Raw genomic sequence first — 13512 nt, 5'->3', positions numbered from 1 at the left:
ATGCCACATTTTTCTTCATAGAACCCAGCTTCTCAGATTATTTGCTCAGCATACAGGTTGAATAAGTATGGTGAAAGAATACAACCTTGTCGCACACCTCTCTTAATTTTAAACCATTCATCACCAGATGTAGCATGACTCATACCTGTACAAAAATCCAACTTTTAAAGGAACCAACTCCCCAGATTTGAATGTATTCTCACTTCAAAGAATACTGACAGTAAGCATAGTTGTACATATTTACGCACACTGCAGGATAAGCACTGGACCACTAACCGTAAGTTTGGAAGTTCAAACCCACCAGCTGTCCTTCAGAAACCCTATGGGTCAGATCCGACTCAATGGCATTTTTTAACAACAATAACTACAAGTAGCAATACCAGACATTATAGATAAGCTCCTAAACAAACAAAAAACTCTCTTAAGAAGGAGTTCATTTTCTCTGATAGTTACAACCAAACATTTATTTACCTTAAAAAGTTCATAAAGATCTTCACATAAATCTTGCACAAAATTCATGTCAGAAATGGAGGGCAGAATCAAGTCTCTTGTTTCTTCAGAAAAAGGAACTTTTGCTTGAGGAAGCCAAGCCCAATGAAATGGATCTAACAAGACACAAAAACATTACGCTAATCAGTGGGGAAACAAACAGATCTTCTGACTCACAGGCTTCCTGGTTCTTTCCCACAACTCCTTAGTTCTCCTCAAACACAGGAGGAGAAAGACGAGTGATCAGAACAGAACTCTTCTTCCTCATCCAGATTCTTCAGATGCAAGTTTCTTCAGATCCAAGTTTGTACAGCAAGATAGTTTGGATAACTGCTTCAGAAGGTGATGCACTGTAAGATGTTACCTGAAACAATCTGGTTCCTGAGTTTTAGAGTAAAGAGGGACAATCTGGATCAGGAGTTTATCTCAACAGCCATTGTCTAAGAAAAACAAAAGTATCTGAATTCATCTGGCTCCTGAATTTGGAAATTGAGGGATACCCAGAGTTTGTTCACAGCCCCAGATCAAACAGCACAGTAAAGGGCTCCCAGCCTCCATCACTCTAAATCATCAGGGACTGACCACCGTGTTTACAGAAGATGCACCACAAGGAGCACAAATGCACAAGCAGATAAACAGGCCAGTAGCTTAGAGGGACAAGAGTCACGGCTGTGGGTTAAATTCTCTCCCAAGAAGATCATTATATTTACTCAGGCTTCGGCTGGAAAGATGTATAAAGTGGCGGGTGGGAGACACATTTCCATGAGAGAAGATGCTTTCTTTTTTTTTTTTAAGTTTTTAGTGTGAATTGAGTAATAGTTTACATGGGAGAACATTGGTTTTACATTCATTGTTTCATTGCAATGATTACAATCCCCTGCATGCATCATCATTCAACAGTATCTGCTTCTATTCCCTCAGTTTTTTTTTTTTTTTGGTGGAGGGGAGCGTACACAAAACCATTCAGGAACATATATATATATATAATCATTCCAACAACTGAAGGCCATATTCTGCAAGCTGGCCTCCTGGTTGCCAGCACACAGCCTTTCTCTTTCCATGAGTCTAGAGTCCTAAGCTGCTCTCTCTCTCCATGCCATCATCTCTTCCTCCATCTCTGGTGTCACTGCTTCTCTGGATAGGGTCCCACATTATGCTTGTGCTCTTCTCCCTTGATGGTCCTAGGGTCCTCTGTTCCTGGACTTTAAGATTAACTACTCCTGTTTTTGTTGCAAAACTTCTACCTTAACAGTTGTGACGATCACAATTAGTCATGATAAAAAGTACTCACGACTGAATCATAAGAGTCTTATCCCCATCCTTTCACCAGATCCATCTAGACAAGATGAAAACTACTCAGTAGATACTTTATCTCCCCCCCCCCCACACTCTTAAACTAAACTCCCTCTTGAAAACTTGTAAGCCAGTCACTTCATACCTTTATAGCCCCTCCCCACGTTAGGTAGCCAATGTCTAAGTTGCCCGTCCCTATCAACCCTGTGTACAGAGGGGATAGGGTTGATCCCTGATGTGAAGAAGTCTCATTGCCTCTCAGTTGATATTTAGAGCTACTACATCCATAAGTATAAGTCAAGTTCATCAAATTGTAGCAATTTACACTTGTTTCCTTTATCAAAACCTTTTTATCTTCCTCTAGTCAAGTTCTGATTATCAAGCCATTGGAACTAGGTCAAATGGGTACTGTCTTCAAGTTTGGGTGTTCTTGTGCATCTCCCCTTACTTCATATCCACTGGATGCTTCACTCTCAGCTCTAGTCCTCTGTAGCTATGTCCTTGTCCATGGGCTCAGGAGTCCCCAGGTCTCACCACACTTCCAACCATCCCTTTCTCTTCACTTTCTCATCTCCAGGTTGACGGGAGTCTATGGAACGTGGCTGAACTCAGCCCATTTCTTCACTGCTGTCTTTCCTGAGAGGATTCATTTTTAGAGCCCTATAACAGTCCTAAAGGAGCTCTGGTAGCATAGTGGTTACGAATAGGGCTGCGAACCTTAAGGCCAGCAGTTCGAAACTACCAGCTATTCCGCGGGAGAAAGATGAGGCGTTCTGCTCCCGTAAAGATTTACAGCCTCGGAAACCCTGTACAGGGTCACTATGGGTCGGAAATGACTCAACGGCACTTAACAACAACATAACAGTCCTAAGGCACTCTGGTAGCGTAGTGGTTACAAATCGGGCTGTGAACCGCAAGGTCAGCAGTTCGAAACTACCAGCGGTTCCGCAGGAGAAAGAGGAGGCGTTTTGCTCCTGTAAAGATTTACAGCCTCGGAAACCCTGTGCAGGGTCGCTATGAGTCGGAACCAACTCCACGGCACTTAACAACAACAACAACAACATAACAGTCCTGGTGTGGCACTATTGGTTAATACGCCAGACTGCAAAGCTGTTTGAACTGCAAGGTCGGTGATTCAAGCTTATCAGCTGCTCCTAGGAAATGCTATACAAGGTCACTATGGTTAGAAGTGACTCAATGGCACTTCACAGCAACACCAACAACTTAAGAGTATTTCAGCTTTATGACAACATGATTACCTAGAATGAGTGGGAAACCTGTTTTCTGCCAATATTTATATCATATGCAGACCATACAAAATTATCAACTTAAAAATTGCCTGCTATATTTGGTCAAATATTTAATTAACTCACCTCTAATTCTATGGGAGTCCTGGTGTGGTGCTGTGGGTTAATGCGCCAGATTGCAAAGCCGTTTGAACTGCAAGGTCAGTGGTTCAAGCTCACCAGCTGCTCCTCAGAAACCCTACACAGGGTCCCTATGGGTTGGCATCGACTCAACAGCACTTAACAACAACAACAATTCGATGGGTGGAGTCCTGGTATGGCGCTGTGGGTTAAAGTGCTAGACTACAAGGTTAGTTTGAACTGCAACATTGGCAGTTCAAACTCACCAGCCGCTCCTCCGAAATCCTACACCAGGTCTCTATGAGTCAGAACCAATTTGACAGCATTTAACAACCTCAACAGCATGGTTTCCTTGAGTGACAGCAAACAACCCATGGATTCAACCATCAGGATAAAGTTTTAAAACTATACCCTCAAACCAATTTTTCCCGTAAGCTCCAAACCCTTACTGGCCAATTATATATTAGATAAAATTTCCTAAGTATATTGAAGGGACCTGAAACAATTAAAATATAATTGGCATAGAGGTTTCAAACTATTGTTGTTAAGTGTCATCGAGTTGGTTCCGACTCATAGTGACCTTATTATACACAATAGAATGAAACACCGCCCGGTCCTGTTTCATCCTCACAATTGTTGTTATACTTGGACCTATTGCTGCTGCCACTGTGCCAATCCATCTCGTTGGGGGTCTCCCTTTTTGGCTGACCTCCACTTAACCAGGGACTGGTCCCTCCTGATAACATGTCTGAAGTATGAGACATGAAGTTTCGTCATCCTGGCTTCTAAGGAACATTCTGGTTGTACTTCTTTAAACACAGATTTCTTTGTTCTTCTGGCAGTCCACAGTACTTTTAATATTCTCCTCCAACAGCATGACTCAAATGCATCAATTCTTCTACTGTCTTCCTTATTCACTGTCTAACTTTCACATACATATGAGGCTACTGAAAATACCATGGCTTGGGTCAGGCACATCACAGTCTTCAAACTGACATCTTTGCTCTTGAACACTTTATTGTTATTATTGTTGGTCTGTGCTGTTGAGTCTGTTATGACTCATAGTGACCCTGCCCAGTGTTTCTAAGGATGGCTGGTGGGTTTGGTTACTGCAGTCCACCACAGCATCACTGGTTGTTGTTGTAAAGTGCCATCAACTCGATTCAGATTCATAGTGACTCTGTATGGGGTTTCTGAGGAGCAGCTAGTGGGTTTGAACTGCTGACCTTGTGGTTCACGGTGCAGTGCTTATCCTACAGCACCATTCCAGGAGTCCAAAGAAATACTATTGTGCTTAAATTATGCTTTATGTATGTGACTTATAAATAGCATTTAGTTATTTTTTTCTCTTTTTTTAACCTCACAAAGAAATTTTAGTGAGGTTATAAGAAAACATGCTGTTTTTAAGTCGTAAATCATAGATAAAAGAAAATGACAGCTGGAGATTACAAATAAAACTATAAAATAATACCAAGTAAGTGCTATTGAAAGACATAACAACATTACAACTGAACAAAAAAGTTAAAAAAACAACAACCACTGACAGGTATGAAGTGGGACATATTTTATATTGATTAAGAGGCTAAGACGATGGACCTTTATGTATATGAAATATAAAGAAAAAACAGAAATAGAGGAAAACTGACAAAAGCAGACACAATGAAAACCTTTCACTTTCCCTTGAAAACTAAAGAGGGAAGTCAGGGATATGATGTGACTAACAAGCCTCAATTAGGAAACAGATACAAAGCTTTGTGCCCAAACACATTCTTTATAAACATAGAATGTCACGGAGGCCATATGTCACATCACAAAGGAATTAATAAGAACTTTCAGAAAGCAGAACTGACACAGGACACACCCAAAGAGCCAGTGCAGTAAGACCGAAACACAAAGATGAGCAGTTACGAAAAAATGTCAAATGAACAAGAAATTTTACAACCAAAGCAAAATACTTTTAAAGAACTCCTGTCCAAGAGGAAGTAAGAAAGTACGAATAAGCCAAACCAAACAATAGAGGCGCACCTGTCCCACATTCGGCTTAGGCAAAATGATACACCCTGAGGAAAGTTCCCGGCTGCTGCATTCCCTGCAAATTCAGCAATACTGAAGGACCATAACTAAAGACAAGGCTAATGACTGAAACATAAATCAATGAAATAGAACATCGCAAACAGGAACAACTGAAAACATGACCAGTAAAATCAAAACGCAATTCTCTGAAAGAGCAAGAAAATAAATAAAAATAAAAGAAAATTTCTACAAGGTGCTAAGATACTCACATGCTCTCCACTCATCAGGGTGTTTAAAAGGAAATGCTAGACCATTATCAATGGCAGCAATTTTAATTAGAGGTTCTTTATCAGCAATCCACATGGCTTCCTAAAGGGGAGAAAAGTAGTCTGTTGGTTAAAAAACATACCAACATTTCCACAGACTAAAGTATTTACAAGAATTATTGACACAGTCACTCTGAGCCTATAAATAATAATTAAAAAAACAACTTGCCATAAAGAGTATGAATTCACTCTGGGAGAAAGGAGAATGTCTTAAAAAGCAGAATGAATTTTATAAACACTGTTTTACAAATTTTACTATTATACATACACATTTTTCTTCTTGTGGGATGTGTTGCTGTTAAGTGCTGTCGAGTCAATTTTGACTCATAATGACTCTGTATAGGATTTCCAAGGAGCAGCTAGTGGGTTTGAACTGCCAATGTTGAGGTTAGCAGTCCTGTGCTTATCCAACAGTGGCACACCAGGACATAGAACTTGGGTATATTAGGGCTTACACAGTTATTTAACGAAAGTCCTTGCTTAAAATCCTATTCGTAAAATACTGATAAGTTTAAGATACCAACTTAACAAAATTATCCTATAAAAATCTAGCCTTCTTCAAAAACAAACTAACAACAAAAACCCCCCTAATCCACTGCTATCACGTTGATTCTGACTATAGCGACCCTATTGGGTTTTTGAGCCTGAAAATCTGAATGGGAGCAGACACTCTCATCTTTCTCCTGCAGAGACGCTGGTGGGTTTGAACTGCTGATCTTGTGGTTAGCAGACCAATAGACTAACCCACATTGCCACCAGGCCAGGATCCATAGCCCTTCCTAGAGTTCCCTATAAGTATAAAATGTCTATAAGTAACATTACCCATAGACAACAGTTAAAAGTATCATAAGTCCAGTAGAGGGAACCTCAACATACTCCTACCTTCTTCTGTAGCAGAAATAAAGACCTCCGGAACCAAGGGTTTTCATGTTAATGAGCATTTCCTGTGTACAGTATTTCACAACAGATGGTTGCATTACTATTTCTATTGTGCTGTATTGAGCTATATCTTCTTTCTTGTCTATTTTTTTGCCTTCCCTTTCACCAAAGTAAATATGTGCCTACCTTCTAATAGACACACAAAAAAAGACCAAAGAAAAATCAGTGCATTTGCATTGTGGTGTTGGCTAGGAACACTGACTATGCCATGGACTGCTGGAAGGATGAAGAGATCTGTCAGTGAAGAAGTACAACCACAGTGCTCCTTGGAAGCAAGGGTACTGACACTGACTTTTCCATACTTTGGACATGTTATCAGGATGGACCAGTCCTCGGAGAAGAGAGTCACGTTCAGTAACGTAGTAAAAAAGAAGACCACAGCGTGGCAGCAGCAGTCGGCTCAGCTGTAAGACCTCCAAGAATGGAACAGGACCAGGCAGTGCTTAGTCTGTTACACACAGGGTCACTATAGGTGGGAACTGACTTGAGGGCATCTAACAACCTAAAACAATTAATTCTGGGGTGAGATGGTATCTCATTGTTATACTGATGTGCATAGCTCTATAATGGCTAAAAACCTAACAACCTTATGCACAGCAGTGGAACAATGTCCGATATCAGGGCGCAAGATAAGCCCCTCAGGTGGGGTGGGATTGGAAGGCACTCAAATACAACTGGGCAACTGGATGGAGTAAAGCTTTCGAGACCTTCTATTACTATTGGGGCACAACACAAAATGAGAGAAACAGCTGCAAACATCCACTCATAACCAGAATGTGGAATGTACGAAGTATAAGTATAGGAAACTTGAAAATCATTCATCAAAAATGAAGTAGAAGGCAGTAAGATCAATATCCTGGTCATTAGTGAGCTGAAATGGACTGGAATTGACCATTTTGAATAGGGCAATCATATGCTGAGAATGGCAAAGCGAAGAGGAATGGTATCACATTCATCATCAAAAAGAGCAAGGAAAGATCTACCATGCAAAGCAGCACTGACTGTGATGACATCCATACACCTACAGAGAACACCAGTAAATACTAGGATCATTGAAATGTACTCACCAACCACTAGAACCAATGATATGAATAATTTACCAACTTCTTCAGTCTGAAATTGAACAAACACATGACCAAGATGCATTGATAAGTACTGGTTGGTGGAATGCCAAAGTTGGAATCAAAAGGAAGGACAAGTAGTTGGAATTTATGGCCTTGGTGCTAGAAATGATGCTGAAGACGCCATGACAGAATTTTGTATAAGACCACTGAAATATTCACTACAAATAGCTTTTTTTCACAACATAAAAGGAGACTAAACGCCTGCACCTCACCACATGAAATACACAAAATAAAATTGACTACATCTGTGGGAAGAGATGAAAGAGATGCCCCACATCATCAACTGATACAATGCCGGGGGCAGACCGTGGAACAGACGATCAATTTGCTCATATGAAAGTTGAGGCTTAAGTTGAAGAAAGTTAAAACAAGTTCATGAGTGCCAAAGTATGACCTTGAGTTTATCTCACCTGAATTTAGAGACCATCTCAAGAATAGATTGGATGTATTAGACACTAAGACCAATGGCCAGAAGAGTTGTGGGATGACATCAAGAACATCATACAGGAAAGAAAGCAAAAGATAGGAAAGAAAGAAAAGACTAAAAAAGATGTTCAAAAAGACTGAAACGTGCTCTTGAACGCAGAGAAGTTAAAACAACTGGAAGAAATGCTGAGGAGCTGAAGAGAACATTTCAAAGGTCAGCTGGAGAAGACAAAGTCAAATCTTATAATGAATGTGCAAAGACCTAGGATTGCAAAGTCAAAATGGTAAAACACACTCTGCATTTCTCAAGTTGTAAGAACTGAAGACAAAATTCAAGCCTCCACTTGAAATACTGAAGGATTCTATGGGCAACATACTAAATGACGCAGGCAGCATGAAAAGAAGATCGAAGGAATACACAGAGTCACTGTACCAAAAAGAATTGATGAATGTTCAATCATTTCAAGAGCTACCATATGATCGAGAACCAATGGTATTAAAGGAAGAAGTCCAAGTTGCACTGAATGTATTTATGAAACACAAGGTTCCGGGAGACAAACTGAAATATTTCAACAAATTGATGTCTATGCCAAGAAATTTGGAAGACGGCTTCCTGGTCAACAGAATGGAAGAGATCCATATTTGTGCCCTTTCCAAAGGGAGTTGATTCAAGAGAATGTGAAAATCATCAAGTAATATCATTAATGTTGTTGTTGTTGTTAAGTGCCGTTGAGTCGGGTCCGACCCATAGCGACCCTGTACAGGGTTTCCAAGGGTGTAAATCTTTACGGGAGTAGAAAGCCTCATCTTTCTCCCGCGGAGCAGCTGGTAGTTTCGAACCGCTGACCTTAAGGTTCGCAGCCCGATTCGTAACCACTACGCTACCAGAGCTATCATTAATATATCACATAATTAAAATTTTTCTGAAGATAATTTAAAAAGTTGTAGCAGTACATCTACGGGGAGCTGCCAGACATTCAAGCTGGATTACGAAGAGCTCTTACCAGATGGATCATTGCTGAAGGCAGAGAATACAAGAAGTCTACTTTATTAACTATGCAAAGGCATTCAAATCGTGTGGATCAGAACTACGAATAATATTGCCAAAACTGGGAATTCCAGAGCATTTAATTGTAGTCATGAGGAACCTATACACAGACCAAGAGACAGTAGTTTAAACAGAACAAAGGAACACTAATTGGTTTAAAATGTGCACGGGTGGTATCCTTTTACCACAATTATTCAATCTGTATGCTGAGCAAATAATCCCCAAAGCTTGATTTTATGAAGAAGGTGGCATCAGGATTGGAGGAAGACTAACTAGCAACCTGCAATATGCACATGACACAACCTTGCTTTTTAGAAGTGGAGAGGACTTGAAATACTGGTGAAAATCAGATTATAGCCTTTAGTTTGGATTGCACCTTAGTGTAAGGAAAACAAAAATCCTCCCAACTGAACCAATAAATAACATCATGATAAACGGAATAAGACTAAAGATGTGAAAGACATCAATTTACTTAGATACACAATTAAGACTTATGGAAGCAGCAATCAAATCAAATAACATACTGCATTGGGCTAATCTGCTACACAAGGCCTCTTTAAAGTGTTCAAGATTAAATATTTTACTTTTTATTGTTATTGTTACTGCTAAGTGTCATGGAGTGGGTTCCAACTCATAGCGACCCTGTATAGGGTTTCTGAGAAGCAGCTGCTGAGTTTGAACCACCAACCTTGCAGTTCAAACCAACCTTATGGTCGTGTGCTTATCCTATAGCACCACACCAGGACTCTCATATGTATGTGTATCTACACATACGTAGACATACATATGCATACATATATATATATATAGAGAGAGTGAGCATGTGCGTGCTGGTAGCATACTGGTTACAAGCCAGGCTGCTAATTTCAAGGTCAGCAGTTCAAAACTACCAGGTGTCCCACAGGAGAAAGAGGAGGCTTTCTGCTCCCATTAAGATTTACAGTCTTGGAAACCCTATGCAGGGTCATTATGAGTTGGAACCGACTCCATGGCACACCACCACCACATATATGTTGTTGTTAAGTGCTGTGGAGTCGGTTCCAACCCATAGCGACCCTGTATAGGGTTTCCAATGAGTGGCTGGTAGGTTTGAATGACCAACATTGTGGTTGAAACTGCCCTTCTGGTCCAGCGCATTATCCCGCAGTGCCACACCAGGACTATAAAAGTATATGTAGACATTTGTATATTTTTTATTTTTTCTCACCTTAATTTCAGTTTCCTTTCTATGACTCAGCTTCTCACATTTGATTAACCAATTATCATTGCCTCTGTCTTTTAAAGCAAACAAACAAACAAACAAAATCCGTTACTTCATTTTTATGGACATGATTAATATCAAGCAGAAAAATCTACTTACCTCTTATTGAGACCTTCAGATTAATGGAGATTGATTATTTGTGGCATATGTTTATCCTATTAAGGTCCCAATCTAATACACTCAAACATTTATGAGAATTTATTCTGTCGGATGTTGTTAGTCCTTGTATGTACTAATATGTTTGATCTTCATAGCCTCCCACTCTTTGAAGTAGATACAATTATTATCAAGAGTTATTTATCAGGGTTATTAAAATCAAATTCAACGTCATCAAGTGTATTTCTGAGCAGACTCACCTAAAGTCAGTTGAGGAGTCCTTTAACTGTACAGTAACTTTAATATTAGTCTAAGGGCACATTAAGAAGGTAAATCTAAAAAATAAGTATGTTTCAGAAACAGATACAGACAAAAGTTCTCAAACTTCAGAGCGCATCAGAATGACCCAGAGATTTCATTAAAACACAAATTCCTGAGGGCCACCCACAGAGTTTCTGCTTCAGTTCTCTGGGGTGGGGTCCACAGAGCTTCCTGGAAAACGCTGACTTTCCAGGCTAGAGAACCACATTTTGGAACCCATGTTTTAGGCACTTACATCATGGCTCCCTTCCAGCAGCAGAACAAAATAATTCAAAATATAAAACACTTCATACAATTCAAGTTGTACTTACCCATATTCTGCACATGTTTGCTGTTGTTGTTGGCTGCCTTAAAATAGATTCTGACTCATTATGGCCCTATAGGCCAGAGCAGAAGGGCTCACTCAAGTTTCTAAAGGGGTCATCTTTATTCCCATGAAGGGGCTGGTGGGTTTGATTTGAAAACTTATCGGTTAGCAGACTTAATCACATTGCCACCAGGGTGAGTTTTAAGAACTGGCTTTAGTTTGCTGCTAGGAAATAGACTTTTCCCCCTGGGCCACAAATGCAAACATCTATGTAATCTCTTATGGCCAGGGCCAGAGCCTGCTAGGACTGGAATCTCCAGGACTGGGCAGATCCCACCCCATGTGGTCAATGCCACATCTCTCCTTCTAATGCAAGTAGAGAAAGTGGCCTCAAAATTGTGCTTCAATACAGCACGTCTTTGATTTGGATGACATAGAACTGAATATAGTTTGAGAGCTAACAAGATGAGGAAACAAATGAGAAAACTTCAATACCTGTATTTCTGATGATGTAATCCAAAACAACTAATTTTTCAAACTGTGACTGAAATTGTTTTCTGATATTCTCAGGCAGAGGGTCAGCTTCAAATTTCCTAAGCCAATATTCCGCCTCCCTGTAATCTTCAACAAATAACTGAAAGGAACCAACCTGCAATTTTAAGAACCAGAATTAGAAAAGAAAGTACAAGAACAAAGGGATTAATTAAAAAAAAAAATTTTTTTTTAATGTTTTTATTGTGGATTGAGTGAAAGTTTACAGGGCAGATCATCAATTTTACATTCAACAAATCATAAAATTTATTTCATTACAATGATTATAATCCCCTCCATGTACCATCAGTTAACAGTATTTCTCTCTATTCACTTTGGATTTTTTTTTTAAAAAGAAAGAAACAAACAAACCATTCAGGCATATATAATAATTTACACCTTCAAAGGGCACATTCTGCAAATCTGCCTCCTGGCCACTGGCTCTTTCTTAGTTCTTCTCTTTCCATGAATCTAGAGGCCTCAGCCGCCCACTCTCCATGAGTGTAGGTCAGGTTCATCAAATTGTAGCAATTTACCCTTGTTTCCTTTATCAAAAACACAATTTTTTTTTTTTTTTAAATTAATCTTCCTCTAGTCGAGCTCTGATTATCAAGCCATCGAGGCTAGGTCAAATGAGTACTGTCTGCAAGTTTGAGTTTTCTTGTGCATCTCCCCTCACTTCATATCAGCTGCATGCTTCACTCTCAGCTCTAGCTCTCTGTGGCTATGTTGTTGTCCATGGGCTCAAGTGTCCCTAGGTCTCACCACACTTAGAACCAACCAGCCCTTCTTCTTCTCTCTCTCATCTCCAGGTCAATGGGAGTCAATGGACTCTGGTTGAACTCAGCCTATTTCTTCATTGCTGCCTTTCCCCCTCTTCCACTTACCGGTAGACCAATGTGGTCATCAGCAAGCTTACATGCCTGCTCATGTGTTCCCTTTGAGTTTCAGTCTTAGAGAGGAGTTTGTTTTGAAGGAATTTGATTGCTTGCTTTGATGGCTTCCCAGTGAACAGCTTTCTTATTCTTGTAGTAGCCAGTCATGCGGACATTTTTGTTTTGGGTTTTTCTTGATGATCTTTCTTTGAAGATGTATTTTCTGTTGCTCTAGCTGTTCCAGGCTGGTCTGCTTGTCCTTGCTAGTGGGAAGGTTCAACCTCATAAGGTTATAGATGGGACTTAAGATTCCACCTAAGGTTCTATACTCTGCAAAGACTTTGCAAGAGGCCTATTTCACTGGGCAAGTTCTAGAACCCCTTTTAGGTATTCCAATCAGTTATAGGTTGAAGATGGGCTTATAAGTTTTCTGTAATCATGTTTCCCAAGATTCCTTTCTATCCCACTCAAGTGTCTATTTTACAATAGTAGGCAAGGGAAATCAATATTTACAAGACAGTCAAGCATTTTAGTATTATTTCCCCTTTTCAAACTATGCCTAGATCCCTGAATAACAGAGCTCTGATGTTCTAAGTTTGAGCATGCATCATTATTTACCTCTGTCCCACTTAAGCCATACAAATCTGTCTCAGTGTTCCCCTAGCTACCTTGTTCTTCCACCTCCTCCCCCTTCTTGTATTGCCCTCCCCAACCCCCAAAGTAAACCCCCCACCCCAACCCCACTGTTGTGGTTACCTTATATCCCATTAACTTTTCCCTCCATTTAAGACAGTCGATTTTATCCCGTAATCTACCTGACATTCTCACCACCTGGATCTCTATTCCTTTGTGTTTACCTACTTTCACTTTGTAATTGTTTTGATCATAGACTGACCTCCCAGATCCTCTGTTCTTATCATTTTAGTCTGTTCTTGACTCTTCCATTTGTTGATTGAGTTCAGGGTGATGCTGCCACATACGTCATTCTCTGGTTGTTGTCTGTTCTTGTTGGTTCTCAGTCCACAGAACTTCTTTAGGATGCTTTTCATAGCAGGGTTGGCTTTGGCAAAATCCCTTAGCTTCTGTTTATCCTGGA

The 13512-nt window shown here is 40.1% G+C and overlaps 1 protein-coding gene across 1 annotated transcript in view; it reads right to left on the bottom strand.

Annotated features, from left to right (window-relative positions):
* PI4K2B (phosphatidylinositol 4-kinase type 2 beta) overlaps positions 1–13512 on the bottom strand; it is a 41444-nt gene that overhangs the window by 2888 nt on the left and 25044 nt on the right. The window contains exons 5-8 of the mRNA XM_006866298.1: positions 11506–11659; positions 10233–10300; positions 5432–5531; positions 472–605 (exon numbers count right to left, since the gene is read on the bottom strand). Of these exons, the coding sequence (XP_006866360.1) occupies positions 472–605; positions 5432–5531; positions 10233–10300; positions 11506–11659 (456 nt within the window). The remainder of the gene's footprint in view (positions 1–471; positions 606–5431; positions 5532–10232; positions 10301–11505; positions 11660–13512) is intronic.

The sequence above is a fragment of the Chrysochloris asiatica genome, unplaced genomic scaffold (assembly GCF_000296735.1).
Source record: "Chrysochloris asiatica unplaced genomic scaffold, ChrAsi1.0 scaffold00089, whole genome shotgun sequence".
NCBI classification, from domain to species: domain Eukaryota; kingdom Metazoa; phylum Chordata; class Mammalia; order Afrosoricida; family Chrysochloridae; genus Chrysochloris; species Chrysochloris asiatica.
This window is presented reverse-complemented; position numbering and strand designations above follow the sequence as displayed.